We start from the raw sequence: 16,637 nt of genomic DNA on the forward strand, positions 1-16,637 counted from the left end.
TGTTAAACTTCTTACTGCACTTTCTTGTACCCATTTATGAAGTGCTTTGCAAGCTTCTTTATGTGCATTTTGCTGTGTAAAAACAGATTGTTTATTGTGGTACTCCTGAACAGCCCAGATCAGAATCAACTCAATTTGCTTTCTGATATTGGATATTCATGCTGATTATGGAGGATTCTGGTATTCTCTCTAATAAAGTGAATTAAGTGAACACTATGTGGGTGGCACAGTGGCAGGGCAGCATGGTGGCACAGTGGTTAACACTGCTGCCTTATAGCACCAGGGACCTGGTTCGATTCCGGCCTCGGGTCACTGTCTACGTGGAATTTGCACATTCTCCCCGTGTCTGGGTGGGTTTCTTCTGGGTGCTCAAGTTTCCTCCCACAGTCCAAAGGTGTGTAGGTTAGACGGATAAGGCATGCTAAATTGCTCCTTAGTGCCGGGGGAATAGCAGGATAAATATGTGGGGTTGTGGGGATAAGGCCTGGGTGGGATTGTTGTTGGTGCAGGCTCGATGGGCCAAATGGCCTCCTTCTGCGTTGTAGGATTCTATCATTCTGAGTGAATGTGCTAGGATTTTACAAAATTGCAATAGATGATGTTTGGGTATTATCAACAATATTTTGATTTGATTTATTATTGTCACATGTATTAGTATACAGTGAAAAGTATTGTTTCATGCGCACTATACAGACAAAGTATGCCGTTCATAGAACATAGAACATAGAACATTACAGCGCAGAACAGGCCCTTCGGCCCACGATGTTGCACCGACCAGTTAAAAAAAAACTGTGACCCTCCAACCTAAACCAATTTCTTTTCGTCCATGAACCTATCTACGGATCTCTTAAACGCCCCCAAACTAGGCGCATTTACTACTGATGCTGGCAGGGCATTCCAATCCCTCACCACCCTCTGGGTAAAGAACCTACCCCTGACATCGGTTCTATAACTACCCCCCCTCAATTTAAAGCCATGCCCCCTCGTGCTGGATTTCTCCATCAGAGGAAAAAGGCTATCACTATCCACCCTATCTAAACCTCTAATCATCTTATATGTTTCAATAAGATCCCCTCTTAGCCGCCGCCTTTCCAGCGAAAACAATCCCAAATCCCTCAGCCTCTCCTCATAGGATCTCCCCTCCATACCAGGCAACATCCTGGTAAACCTCCTCTGCACCCTCTCCAAAGCCTCCACATCCTTCCTGTAATGTGGGGACCAGAACTGCACACAGTACTCCAAGTGCGGCCGCACCAGAGTTGTGTACAGTTGCAACATAACGCTACGACTCCTAAATTCAATCCCCCTACCAATAAACGCCAAGACACCATATGCCTTCTTAACAACCTTATCTACTTGATTCCCAACTTTCAGGGATCTATGCACACATACACCTAGATCCCTCTGCTCCTCCACACTATTCAAAGTCCTCCCGTTAGCCCTATACTCAACACATCTGTTATTCCTACCAAAGTGAATTACCTCACACTTCTCCGCATTAAACTCCATCCGCCACCTCTCGGCCCAACTTTGCAACCTGTCTAAGTCTTCCTGCAAACTACGACACCCTTCCTCACTGTCTACCACACCACCGACTTTGGTGTCATCAGCAAATTTGCTAATCCACCCAACTATACCCTCATCCAGATCATTAATAAATATTACAAACAGCAGTGGCCCCAAAACAGATCCCTGAGGTACACCACTTGTAACCGCACTCCATGATGAATATTTACTATCAACCACCACCCTCTGTTTCCTATCCGCTAGCCAATTCCTGATCCAATTTCCTAGATCACCCCCAATCCCATACATCTGCATTTTCTGCAGAAGCCTACCATGGTGAACCTTATCAAACGCCTTACTAAAATCCATATATACCACGTCCACTGCCTTGCCCCCATCCACCTCCTTGGTCACTTTCTCAAAAAACTCAATAAGGTTAGTAAGGCACGACCTACCTGCCACAAAACCATGCTGACTATCACCTATCAATTCATTACTCTCCAAATAACTATAAATCCTATCATAGCGAAGGAAACGAGAGAGTGCAGGATGTAGTGTTACAGTCATAGCTAGAATGTAGAGAAAGATCAACTTAGTGCAAGGTAGGTCCATTCAAAAGTCTGATGGTAGCTGGGAAGAAGCTGTTCTCTTCAGTCAGTTGGTATGTGACCTCAGCCTTTTGTATCTTTTTCCTGCCAGAAGAAAGTGGAAAAGAGAATGTCCAGGGTGTGTGGGGTTCTTAATTATGCTGGCTGCTTTGTCAAGGCAGTGGGAAGTGTAGACAGAGTTAATGGATGGGAGGCTGGTTTGCGTGATGGATTGGGCTACATTCACAACCTTTTGTAGTTTCTTGCGGTCTTCGGCAGTGCAGGAGCCATACCAAGCTCTGAGAAAACCAGAAGGAACATTTTCTAGGGTGCATCTGTAAAAGTTGGTGAGAGTCGTAGCTGACATGCCAAATTTCCTTCGTCTTCTGAGAAAGTAGAGGCATTGGTGGGCTTTCTTAACTATAGTGTCTGCATGGAGGGACCAGTGATGTGGAGGTGCCGGCGTTGGTCTGGGGTGAACACAGTAAGAAGTCTCACAACACCAGGTTAAAGTCCAACAGGTTTATTTGGTAGCAAATACCATAAGCTTTCGGAGCGCTGCTCCTTTGTCAGATGGAGTGGAAATGTGCTCTCAAACAGTGCGCAGAGACACAAAATCAAGTTACAGAATACTGATTAGAATGCGAATCCCTACAACCAGCCAGGTCTTAAAGGTACAGACAATGTGGGTGGAGGGAGCATTAAACTGTTCTGTCTGGAGACAATACACATCTCTTTAACCTGTGTTTAATGCTCCCTCCACCCACATTGTCTGTACCTTTAAGACCTGGCTGGTTGTAGGGATTCGCATTCTAATCAGTATTCTGTAACTTGATTTTGTGTCTCTGCGCACTGTTTGAGAGCACATTTCCACTCCATCTGACAAAGGAGCAGCGCTCCGAAAGCTTATGGTATTTGCTACCAAATAAACCTGTTGGACTTTAACCTGGTGTTGTGAGACTTCTTACTGGAGGGACCAGGGCAAGTTGTTGGTGATCTGGACACATTAAAAACTTGAAGCTTTTGACCATTTCTACTTGGCCCCGTTGATGTAGACAGGGGCATGTTTTCCTCTACACTTCCTGAAGTCGATAACACTCTCCTTCATTGTGTTGACATTGAGGTTTTTGCACCATCCAAAATATTTGTATCATCCAAAACACCAAAATATTTTTGTACCATCCACTTATTTGTTGGGGTATGATGAACGTAGTCGTGTGGTTGTCACGCAGTATCTTTTATCAAGCTCAGATGTTTTATTTTTGTATTTTCACATTAGCATACATGTTCAAAGGAGACAGTATACCACTACTGATGACCTAAACCTTCCATTCTCGGGCTAACACCACAAACCTGCGATCACCAATCTATATTCTGTAGCAGATAAATTGTGTACTTGATAATATTGTGTTTGCTGAAATATTGGATAGGAACACCCATGTTTTGTGTGCGAAGACAATAAATGTTTCATTCTCTTTGCCAGGATTGAAATAAATCTTTTCATGCTCCCAAGCTCATTAACATGATAAATTTGTAAATCATCCAAAAATGCTTAAACATTAATGTTCTTTCAAGGTTTATGATCCTGTCACTGCAGTTCACCAACCTAACCCTCAATACTGCAGTAGGACAGTTGGGGTGAATGGACAGTGCAGGGGTTCAGTGATAACCACAACACAAAGATCTGTTGCAGTGCATCAACTACAGAAGTACACTTTTTGGGTGGGGAGTTGGTGAGGTTTCAAGAAATGGAACATTTGGTTCACTTTAGTTGCCATGATAAATAGGACAGCACGGTGGCACAGTGGTTAGCACTGTTGCCTCACAGCCCCAGTGTCCAAGGTTCATCTCCGACCTCGGGTCACTGTCTGTGTGGAGTTTGCACATTCTCCCTGTGTCTGCGTGGGTTTCCTCCGGGTACTGTGGTTTCCTCCCACAGTCCAAAGATATGCGAGTTAGGTTGATGGCCATGCTAAATTGTCCCTGGTGTCAGGGGGTTTAGCAGGGTGAATGCGTGGGATTGCGGGAATAGGACTTGAGTGGGATTGCGGTCCGTACAGACTCAAGGGGCTGAATGGCCTCCTGTACTGTAGGGATTCTATGATCTATAATATTGATATGGTGTTTCACTGGCAGGAAACCAATCCACTGATGAATTTGTTGGTGCAAACTGAATCTCCTGTGCAAGGTGAAATGGACGAAATTCAAACCCTTGTAAAGCAGAAGCTGCAAAAGGAGCTGAGTGGATTCTTCAATACAATGTTGCGATCCCTCGCCTCTGTTACAAACAGGTACGAACAGTTGAAGCTGATATGTTTTCTTTTATCAACAGTTATCAAACAGTGTTAGTTTCATGAATACAGTCCAGTCCTGCACCATTGTATTAGATGTGGAGTTGCCGGCGTTGGACTGGGGTGAACACAGTAAGAGTTTTAACAACACCAGGTTAAAGTCCAACAGATTTATTTGGTAGCAAATACCATTAGCTTTCGGAGCGCTGCTCCTTCGTCAGATGGAGTGGAAATGTGCTCTCAAACAGGGCACAGAGACACAAAATCAAGTTACAGAATACTGATTAGAATGCAAATCCCTACAGCCAACTGATTAGAATGCGAATCCCTACAGCCAACCAGAACCAGAAGCCAACTAGATCTGGTTGGCTGTAGGGATTCGCATTCTAATCAGTATTCTGTAACTTGATTTTGTGTCTCTGTGCCCTGTTTGAGAGCACATTTCCACTCCATCTGACGAAGGAGCAGCGCTCCGAAAGCTAATGGTATTTGCTACCAAATAAACCTGTTGGACTTTAACCTGGTGTTGTTAAAACTCTTACCATTGTACTAGGACACTGTTGGGAGTGCAGAATTTCTGACTCAACAAATTCATGATTTTAATATCAAGGAAGTGCACTTCACAGATCAGTTGCTTCCTCCAGGTCAGAGGAGAAAGAGGAGCCACATAAGTTGCATTTGCAGACATTTTAGATTTTCTTGCCTAGTTTCACTAATCCAGACTTGCAGCATTCAGGTTGACTAAACAGTTTGTGTATTATTTTCTTCATGTACTTCCAATGTCCAAACTCAGCCTAAATCCTGGTTGCTCGTCTCCACAGTCCTCGCTGACCTATTTTAGATCTGGTTCCCTAACCAGATTAAAAATTGTAATTTTCATTCTTTAGGTTAAATCCCTGCATGGCTTTACCTGTCGCTATTTCTTTAGACTCCTCTACGTTAATTGTATATTAACTATATCTAATTGTATTCAGGTGCTGAGCATTAATTGGGGATTCCCTTGTGCCCCTAGATGTAGTGGCAGATTGAAACTGATTGTTGGGTTTGGAGGTGCTTGTACTGTGCATCTCTGTAAATAAAAACTTTGAAGTGTGTCAAAGGCTATGGCCTAATTCTACCACTAACCACCTGGTTATCTTAATTGTTACTCAACCTTAGTAACCCAATCCCAAGCTTTCATTATCTGTTTACCAGGCTGATTCCGGGTATGGTGGGACTGATGAGGAGAGATTGACTAGGTAAGGATTGTTTTCACTGGAGTTCAGATGAATGAGGGGGATCTCATAGAGACTTATAAAATTCTAACAGGTCTAGACAAGATAGATGCAGAGAGGATGTTCCCAATGGTAGGGAAGTCCAGAACCAGGGATCACAGTCTGAGGATTCAGGGTAGACCATTTAGGACGGAGGTGAAGAGACATTTCTTTATCCAAAGAGTGGTGAGCCTGTGGAATTCATTACCACAGGAAGTAGTTGATGCCAAAACATTGAATGCATTCAAGAGGCGGCTGGATATAGCACTTGGGGCAAATGGTGTCAAAGGTTATGGGGAAAAAGCAGGATTAGACTATTGAGTTAGATGACCAGCCATGATCGTGATGAATGGCGGAGCAGGCTCGAAGGGCCAAATGGCCTCTTCCTGCTCCTATCTTCTATGTTTCCATTCGCTTGTGTATCCCTTCTTTTCTACAATTGGCTGCTATGCTTTCCTCCACTGAGGTATTCCCTCCCTAAACCTCTTTTTAAACCGTTTTATATTGACCAAACTCTCAGTTGCTCTTCCAAATAACTTCACCTTTGGTTTGGCATCCTTTTTTGCTTTGTCTCTGTAAAGCCACAGCAACAATTTCCATTTATATCCAAACATCTTCGGAAAATGTTCTTCTTTAGCTAAGTGTCAGTTGTGTTTGCTAGCCAACCTCTCAAATTCCCTGTAGAACATGAACTTTTTACTTCCTCCAGTGATTGATAATACTTGCTATTTTTGAGATCATGATTTTTCTAACTATTGACTCCCACCAATTATATAACCTTTCTACAGGCAGAAACATTGTGGTTGAACCAAAGTTTTTGTGAATCTTTTATCTGAAGACCATTTGTATCTGAAATGAGTGATAATCTTTTTAATTAAAGTATTTTAACTATAGATGTTTGATCTACTTAAATAAGTTCTTTATCTGAATTTTGATTTGTGTTGTTGCTTTTCAGAAAGTGCCTGTTGTTGGCTGGTCCTTTCAGAACCCAGTTGTCGCTTAAACTCCTACAGTGTTTGCGAATTACAGATGCGCCACATTTCTATGGTCTACCTTCATTAGAGCGGACACTGCGTGGAATGGTCCACGTGACTGCTCTCCCCGGCTGGAGCTTGCACTCAGCCACTGTGGATTCCATTTGCCTTTGTGTGAAATATTTGACTGGACTGCTGGAGGTATGGGATCAAATGTCAAGAATAATTGATGAAAGTGAAATACTTTTTAAATTGAATTAAGATTTAAAATAAAAGCAGAACATGCTGTGGAGGAAGAAATAAAGTTATTATTTTGGATTAATGATCTTTTGTTTCATCGGAGTTTGTGCTAGTTTTTCATCGATATGGAGATTAGGAGAATGAGGAAATTTAAGGAAAATATAAAGGCTGTTTTGTCCAAAAAGATTATTTTGATAACCCCTCCACCATTTTCCTCAATTTCCCGTTTCTCCAGCAATACATGTAGTGTATGATGGGGTAGGCTGCCCTTATGGTTATGTTACAGGGCTAATAATCCAGAGGCCTGGACTCATGATCTGGAGACAGGTATTCAAATCCCATCATGACTGCTAAAAAAATTTAAATAATGTTAATTAAATAATTCTGGAATATGAAGCAAATATCTGTTATCTCCTTTGATTTATAGAATGTCAAAGTTCAAAAAGTAGAATCCAAATAATTAGAGGTCCACTGTGTGTGTGCGCATCATCACAACAAGGATTGGTTTAAGTAGAAAGTCCACTCTGATGATCTTAGGACAATTAGGGATGTGCAATAAATATGGCCTTTGCAGCAATGTCCATATCCCGTATGAGTGCAGCTCCAAAATAATCAAAATGCTCGAAGAGACCAAGCAACCACTTGATTTGCACCTCATCCATCACCTTAAACAAAACTATCAGATTGTTGTCAAACCTTTCTGATTCATTAATGCCTTTTAGGGAAGCAAATTTGCTATCCTTACTTTTAATTGCTCTCTGAAATGGCCGAGCAAGCCACTGAGTTGTATCAAGCCCCTAATACATAATTAAAGGGAAGTAAACAGAGATAAGGAGAGCAGTAACAGTGATGTCTAAATGATATAAATATAGGATAGAAATAACCATAATCCTTTAATGGGTTTGAAAATTTAATGATAAATTAGAAAAATGAATACGTGGGAATTCGAAATACGCTGAAATTAAACAAATAAATATTTTATACATGGTAAGTGTGTTGATAGATACTTTCTTTAGACCTAGCCAGCCCAACCCTCTCCAGTACTGATGGAGCCAACCCTATAACTGAACCTCTGAACAGACAAGTGGTAAATATTTTCAGCACAGCATCGTCAAATTGTTTTGCTTATTTGTAATTTTTGGCTCTGCTAACTCTTACCGTTAACAGGTTATTTCATCTTTTTACGTGGAATGGGGAGGAAATGCAATGTCTTTCATGGGTAAAGGAGTCACAAAGAGTGCAGTTATCTGCTTGCTCCAGCTGTCCTACGAGATGATGACACATGCCAAAGATAAGGTAGGAGCATCAACGGGATCCTTGCACATTTCATGAACACCAAGGTTACTTTTGAGAGAAAACAAATATATTTTCTGATATGCTCACGAGTATGCGGTTGGATTTAATCGAGTGCATCCAGTTCAACTCTATATGAATCATAATGTTCAGCTGAATGTAGATTAAGCATTCAAACATAAGTAATTTACATCATTTCATTGCATAGCATATCCAGTTTTAGTACATGGTACACTCACCAAACCCATCTCCATATTTTGCATTGAATTTAGATTGTGTGATGATGAGAGAGCTGTATTGGCCTTCTGTCCTCATCATTTGCACAATCATCAATTGTTTTTACATTTGAAACATATTTTTAAGAACAACTTCAATGCATTGTTCCACATCAATTGTAATTTACATTATAATAGCAAAATATTGTACCAGTGTGCTTTGTTCAAAACACATGGCAGACGCTCTGAAAGGAAACTGCAAAGATTATAGTCTGTCACCTGAAAAGCTGTTCTGGAGGGCAATTTAACTGGATAACAGTCAAAATTACCATTGTTAGAAAATATAAATGAGTGGGTGCACAAATATGCTGATAGAGTAATACATTTTAGAACTGTTAGAGATGAGAACAAGGGAGACATGCATATGGTGAAAGAAGTACTTCTGTGGCTTGGGGATGGTTACACTTTGAGCATGTGTACAAAATGTATAGCTCTAATCAGTTGGAAGTCTTTTTTTTTAATGACACGATATGAGTTTAGTTACAATTTTAGAAAATTATAGTGCTTTGATTTGGTTAGTCAGAAACCACAGTGAAGTTAAAGGGCACTTGCAATAAAAACAGACCTTAATGGACCTCAAAAGTGGAATTGAAGAAATTTAGTAAGCATGTCTGTTTGATAGAGGACATGGGCATTTAGAGTCGGCAAAAAACAAGTTGAAATGCTTAAAAAGAATTAAAAAGTACCAGCTGTTACTTGAAACATAAAAATAAGCTAGCAAATACAACAGGGCAATGAGGAATTGGGATAGAGGTTGAGGTTCAGTGGATGTGAATCTTAAGCATTTAAGTCAATTTGAAATACTGTGAGGAAGATAAATTGGGTATTTAAATGAACAGTCAGAAGAATTTAAAACTGCACTGGATGAATTGGGTGCAGAAGTTAGAAGGATGAACAACCTTTTGCGAATGTGATGTTGATTGAGGTACAACGATAAATAGCACATCAAAAGCCGTTTTTGGAGGCTTCAAACAGCATTATGTTCTTAACTGAATAAGGATAAAATAGGCTGGAAACTGAGAAATGCCAAAGGTAATAGAAAAAGGCAAGGATCTAGAAGAAGGAAAAATTGAGAAAACTGACAAGTAGGTCAAAACGTAACAAATTGAAATTAGGTACAGAAGATGGGAATAACAAATAACAGCAGGTGGCGCCATGGAAATCAAACGAGAAAGGGAAATATCAAGATCATGAATAATGTAGAATGATAACGTTAGGACTGATGAAGGTAAGAGACAAAAACAAGGACTGATGAAGGAGTAAGTGCTAATGCCCCACTTGAGAAAATAATATTCTGGATAAAAACATGATGATAAAAAAAGTTTAAAAATATGAAGGAAAAGTTTAAAGGTCGGAGTGCAAAGATATTGGTATCAGCGTTGTCAGATGGCAGGGAAACATATTGTAGTACGTGTGTTTACATATTGACTTTAACACCGCCTCAATTGTAAAATTCTTATATAAAAGCAAAATATTGTGGATACTAGAGATCTGAAATAAAAACAAAGTGCTGGGAAAAATTCAGCTGACCCAACAACGTTTGTGGAGAGAGAAACAGTTGACACTTAGGGCCCTATTTTACCATTTTGATTCTAAGTGCTGGGTGGACTGGGAGTGTTTATGATCCAACTTTGAGACCCGTTCTCAGGTGCCCCCATACGCGCTCTGCCTACAAAAATATCAGCAATTCCGAATCGCGCTGCACAAGCCTGTGGGCGGGGCTTAAAGCACCCGAAATCCTGCAGCTCCGATCGGCGCCCCCAACTGCGCATGCACAGAAAAAAATGATAGAATGCTGCTCCCCTGCCACATCCCTCCTGGACCGGATAATGCCTCCCCCGGCCCCCACAGACATTGCCCCACCCCCACAACATTACTGACCCCCCTTATCCCCCGGCCACCCAGACCGATCGCGGGCCACTCCCCCATCCTTCCTCCCCACTGATCTCAGGCAGAGTGGCAGCAGACCCTCCTTTTTTTGATTTGATTTGATTTATTATTGTCACGTGTTAACATACAGCGAAAAGTATTGTTTCTTGCGCGCTATACAGACACAACATACCGTTCATAGAGAAAGAAATGGGAGAGTGCAGAATGTAGTGTTAGAGTCATAGCTAGGGTATAAGGAAAGATCAACTTAATGCAAGGTAAGTCCATTCAAAAGTCTACAGCAGCAGGGAAGAAGCTGTTCTTGAGTCGGTTGGTACGTAACCTCAGGCTTTTGTATCTTTATCCCCAAAGGAAGAAGGTGGAAGAGAGAATGTCCAGGGTGCGTGGGGTCCTTAATTATGCTGGCTGGTTTGCCGAGGCAGAGGGAAGTGTAGACAAAGTCAATGGATGGGAGGCTATTGCGTGATGGATTGGGCTACATTCACGACCTTTCGTAGTTCCTTGCACTCTTAGGCAGAGCGAGAGCCATACCAATCTGTGATACAACCAGAAAAAATGCTTTCTATGGTGCATCTGTAAAAGTTGGTGAGAGTCATAGCTGACATGCCAAATTTCCTTAGTTTTCTGAGAAAGTAGAGGCGTTGGTGGGTTTTCTTAACTATAGTGTCAGGGGGGGACCAGGACAGGTTGTTGGTGATCTGGACACCTAAAAACTTGAAGCTCTCAACCCTTTCTACTTTACGCTTCCTGAAGTCGATGACAATCTCCTTCGTTTTGTTGACATTAAGGGAGAGATTATTGTTGCTGCACCAGTTCACCAGATTCTCTATCTCATTTCTGTACTCTGTCTCGTCATTGTTTGAGATCCGACCCACTACAGTGGTGTCGTCAGCAAACTTGAAAATTGAATTGGAGGGGAATTTGGCCATAGAGTCATAGATGTATAAGGAGTATAGTAGGGGGCTGAGAACACAGCCTTGTGGGGCACCGGTGTTGAGGATGATTGTGGAGGAGATCTTGTTGCCTATCCTTACTGATTGTGGGTCAGGAAGTTCAGGATCCAGTTGCAGAGGGAGGTGCTGAGGCCCAGGCCACGGAGATTGGAGATGAGTTTCATGGGAATAATGGTGTTGAAGGCTGAACTGTAGTCCATAAATAGGAGTCTGACATAGGTGTCCTTGTTATCGAGGTGTTCCAGGATGGCATCTGCTGTGGACCTATTGCAGCGATGGGCAAACTGTAGTGGATCCAGGCAGTCCAGGAGGCTGAAATTGATTCGTGCCATGACTAGCCTTTCGAAGCACTTCATAATGATGGATGTCAGAGCCACTGGCCGATAGTCATTAAGGCACGCTGCTTGGTTTTTCTTAGGTACCAGGATGATGGTCATCTTCTTGAAGCAGATAGGGACCTCAGATTGTTGTAAAGAGAGACTGAAGATGTCTGCAAATGCTCCCGCCAGCTGATCCGCACAGGATCTGAGTGCACGTCCGGGTACCCCATCCAGGCCAGTCGCTTTCCATGGGTTGACCTTCAAGAAAGCTGCTCTGACATCTGCAATGGTGACCTCAGATAGAGGTTCATCCAGGGCTTCCAGGGTGGAGGGCATGCTCTCGCTGAGGCTATATGACACCTCCATATCTCTCCCCTGTCCCCAATCATTGAGGCACTGATCCCACCCCCCTCCCCTCCCCCCTCCCCTCCCCCCTCCCCCCCCCCTCCCCCCTCCCCATCAGCACCTGCAAGTGCTCACTTGCCTTCCACTGAATGCTATCAAGCAAACTGCATGGAACTTGCTGGAATGCGCTGCCAAACTGCCTGCATCTGATCTGCCCTAACGAGGGGCAACTCCATGAAAAGCTTTAGAATGGACAGGCAGGCAGTACAGGACAATGTGTGCACGACTAGCCCTCTGTTTTTCTGAGGGTAACCTAGAGAGGCTATAGATGCAGCAGAGGCAAAGCGGGACCCCCTCCGCCCCCGCCCCCCCCCTCCCCAGGAGGACGCAGACCCAGGGGGGCTGATGACAATGCAGCCTGGGAGGCAGTCGGGTAGTCGTTGCCTCAGTCAGTGCCAGGGCACTTCCCCCACTGGGAAGCAGTGCCGCAAAAAGGTCAGTGACCTCATCCAGGCAGCAAGGGTGAGTGCTTAACCCCATCTAGCATCTTCCCCCAGATCCTCCCACCCCAGCACCCTGCATGTTTCCAGCCCCTGACCTCTAAGCACCTCCTTCCCATCCCCCCCAAGAGCCCCACTGTGCTTGCCCGCAAAGGGCCACCACTTGATACTCTGTAGGAGTCACGCCATAATTTCTTTCATGGCTCCTCTGTCTCAACAGAAGACCGACCATAACACCTGTGAGAGGGCGAAGACAGTCGGTGGTGAGCCAGACCTCTGGGTCCTCATCCCCTTTGAGGAGGGGGCGCTGGAGCTTTCAAGGGAAGGGGAGATGCGGGCTGTCAGCGACAGCATGGTCGGGCTGCCGTCAAGATGTGAGAACCTGTCAATCGCCCACTCGCTTAGGCAACTTCTCGGAGGCATGAGTTTTGGGTGCAAGGGGCAAAGTTTAAAGGAGATGTGCGAGGCATGTTTATTTGCACGGAGAGGGTAGTGGGTGTCTGGAACTCGCTGCGGTGGAGGTTGCGGATGCAGATACGAGAGTAACCTTTAAGGGGCGTCTTTACAGCTACGTGAATGGGATGGGATTAGAGGCATATGGTCCCCGAAAGCGTAGGGGGTTGCAAATCAGATGGGCAGCCTAGTCGCAACAGGCTTGGAGGGCCGAAGGGCCTGTTCCTGTGATGTAATTTTCTTGGTGCTTTGTTCTACGTTCAGTGGAGAAATGTGAATCATGTGTTTGGCATCCCGGATTCCTCTCCCTGCCTTGTGTCCTGTATTGCAGGGACAAATCCGGACGCCCCGGGGCGTTCTGGACTGCAGGCCCCTGCTGCAGCTCCCACCCATTCTGTTCAGGACAGCTCGGACGAGTCCTCCGAGGATATGGGTGAAGGGACCTCCGAGGGTGGCACCTTTTTGGCGTCAGCTTCCACCTTGCAGTTCACCATCCCAGATTCTGACATGTCAGTGGGTCCAGTTAGTGTTGAAGCTTCTGTGTCACTCTCTGGTGAGCACAACACATCTGCTGCAGGGAACGTCTGAGGCCTCTGTCATGCGGGGGCTTGCTGGAGGTGAGGACTCAGCTGGCCCCAAACTACATGCTGGGCCTCTGAGATCACTTCTCCCTCAGCTGCTGGAGATGCAGCAACAGAGCCAGGGAATGCAGGAGGGGCTGACGGCCATGCATGACCAACTGCGAGACTGTTGGGAGGAGTCCCAAAGCTTTCAGGTGGACCAGCTATTGCCTGTCTTGCGTGGTTCCCAGGCCAACATTGCAAGGGTGGCGTCTATAGTGGAAAGCCTGGGACAGGGGATCCTCACCATGATTGCCAGGCTCCAAACGATGGCCGAGTCACAGCAGGCCACAGCAGAGTCCCAGAGGGCCGCGGCTGAGTCACAGCGGGCCACAGCTGAGGGACTGAACAGGATTCTCGAGGTTCTGTGGCCCATGGCTGAGAGGCTCAAGAGCTTGCAGGAGACCCAGCGGGACGGCGCTGAGACACAGCGGGCTACGGCAGCAGCCCTTGATAACGTGGTCCAGTCACAGAGGCTTAGGGGTTGTAGAGCATAGCCCAGTCTCAGAGGGCACTTGCTGCGGTCATTGACAGGTGGCCCCCGACTCAGGTAGCCATCACAGAGGGCTCGACCATCATGGGTTGGACGCAGGTGGTCCTCCAGGACTGGCAGGGCCAGGTGACGGCGGAACTTCTGGAGCTCACTGCAGAAGCACCGTCGCCCCATGGAGTGACCCAGAGGCTCGCAAGAACCCCAAGGGAGGAGGAAAGACTCGAGCCCATGCTGGGGCCCTCCAGCCAGGAGACTTTGGCTGTGTCTACACCTTCTGACTCCCCCCTTCCTGACCCCGGGGCATCTCGGGCAGCGGGATGAAGAGGATGTCATGGAAACGTTCCAGACACCTGGAAGCTGGCCAGGGTCCTCAAGGTCCAGGGCCTCCAGAGGGCGCCCGGCACATGCATCACAGGCAATGAGCCGAGGTAGGCAGCTGGTCCCCTCCACCTCCGATGTACATTCTGGGGAGTCACTGAGACGTAGTGGTAGGCCACGTAAGGTTAGGAAGTTGGCGTACTGAGATGGCACAGGTGAAGGGCTACACTAATTAGAAAGATGTTTAAGCACCTTAACATTTTCCCTTTACAGGTTTTTATTATAACGTATTATTTAAACACATTTATTGCAATTATTAAATATTTTTTCACCACCCACCTGTGATTAATTTGTCTCAGATTTGTCTTGAATAGGAACCCTCTTCTATTTATGATCGCCGGAGGGATGCTTCATGTTGATGTCAGTTTGGGAGGCCCCTCAATGCTGTGTCACTGAGAAAAGGAAGCCACTGGTTCCCTAGAACCCACGAGCGATTCCCTCCTCTCCCCCGCCCCACCCACCCGAGTGCCCTGTATGGGAGTTTCAGATCCCTTACCCACTACACAGACCTAGGTGGGCCCAGGTGCCAGCGTGCATGTGGAGCTCAGATAGGAGTCAGACTAGTTTGCACCAGGGCATCATCATAATGGTGCTTAGCGAGTCATTATCACCCTCCTGCCTGCCAAAAAAACTCACTGACACAGAGTACCCAGGCCCACCACTCTGTTGTGACAATGTTGCAGGAGATAGAAGGAATTTGGGGGGGTGGGGTGGCGATGGAACCCACAGACACAAAGACCTAGCGAGTGAACCGCCTGGTGATCAGGGCCTCCCTTGCCGCCCTCGCATGCCTCATTTGAGCTGCCAGCCGTCCAGTGCCTCAGCGTGCTCCACCTCTTCCTCCTGCTGGTCATCCTCCCCAGCGAAACCTTGCTGCCTCCACATCCTCCTCCTCCACCAATACGTCACTTCTCTGCAGAGCCAGGTTGTGTAGGGCACGGCACATGATCACTATGCGGGAGGAGGTCACTGGGCTGTATTGGAGGGCCCCGCCAGATCAGTCCCGGCATCGGAATCTCATTTTGAGGAGCCCAATGCACCTCTCCACTATCGCGCGGGTGGCTACATGGGCCTCATTATAGTGGGTCTCCACCTCAGACACAGGCCTCCGCACAGGCGTCATCAGCCATGTCTGAAGCGGGTAACCCATATCACCCACGAGCCACCCCCGCAGCCTGGGATCCTCCTCAAATGCCTCCGGGATGTCAGAGCTCCTGACAATGAAGCTGTCATGCACACTGCCTGGGTGTCTTGCGCAGACATGCATAATGTACATGTTATGGTCACACACCAGTTGGACATTCGGGGAGTGGAACCCCTTTCTGTTGATGAATCTTCGTGGATTCTGCAGCGGGGCCTTGAGAGCGACGTAACTGCAGTCGATGGCCCCCTGTAGGCATCCCCGCAATGGCCGCGAACTCTGTAGCCCGGGCTTCCTGATGGGCCTGGTCCAGGTTAAATTTGATGTACTGCCCAGCCCAGGCATACAGGGCTTCTGTGACCTGCTTGACACGGGTGTGCACAGCTGACTGGGAAATAGCACATATATCTCTGCTAAGGGTCTGGAAGGAACCAGTCGCATAAAAGTTCAGATGGCCATCAATTTGACAGCCACTGAGAGTGGTTGCCCCCACTCCATCCTCCCCCACCACCGGCCTCTCCGTGCCAGGCCCTGCAACAGGTTGCACAGGTGTTGCAGTGTCTCCTTTCGGAGGCAAAGCTGTCGGCGGCACACGGTGTCCAACACCTGTTCAAATGACACTCGTGCACGGAACTGCAGGGGTCTCTACTCTCTCCTCCCCCCACCCCCCCCCTCCCAGGCAAATGGTGGCCACCTCCTGCCTCTGGTGCTTGTCTCCCTCTATTCCTGCAAGTGATAAGGCCTGGGCCTCCTGTGCCCGCAATTCTTTCTCCAACTCCTCCTCCTCAGCTCCAGCAGCAACCAAAAGAACAGCAAGATCAATCGGTTGCATTGTAAAAGCCATCTTGTCACTCTGAAGGGTGGAGGGGGAGGGGGGGGGGAGAGGCTGCTGCGGTTGGAGATGGAGAAGAACACATGTAGAGGTTAAGGAACGCTGCTTGCCCCTAGCCCATCATCAGTCACTGTCCATATTGTCCATTTCCCTCAGCCGCATACTATCGCATATAGATTTGTTGGTTTTCAGGACGTTACAGATTTCGCCAAGTTCCTTTTCTGTAGAGAGGTCCAGGAAAGGGATAATAGTAATGAGGAAGATGAAAGTGCATACTTGGAATGTATTTGTCA

The 16,637-nt window shown here is 46.1% G+C and overlaps 1 protein-coding gene across 2 annotated transcripts in view; it reads left to right on the forward strand.

The window, feature by feature from the left end:
• Window positions 1-16,637, forward strand: part of rttn (rotatin) — a 224,289-nt gene that overhangs the window by 115,487 nt on the left and 92,165 nt on the right. For both annotated transcript variants that reach the window (XM_078217148.1, XM_078217147.1), the window contains 3 exons: window positions 4,230-4,384; window positions 6,593-6,812; window positions 8,019-8,147. In XM_078217148.1, coding sequence (XP_078073274.1) covers window positions 4,230-4,384; window positions 6,593-6,812; window positions 8,019-8,147 — 504 coding nt within the window. The remainder of the gene's footprint in view (window positions 1-4,229; window positions 4,385-6,592; window positions 6,813-8,018; window positions 8,148-16,637) is intronic.

Source organism: Mustelus asterias, chromosome 7, assembly GCF_964213995.1.
Source record: "Mustelus asterias chromosome 7, sMusAst1.hap1.1, whole genome shotgun sequence".
Taxonomy (NCBI): Eukaryota; Metazoa; Chordata; class Chondrichthyes; order Carcharhiniformes; family Triakidae; genus Mustelus; species Mustelus asterias.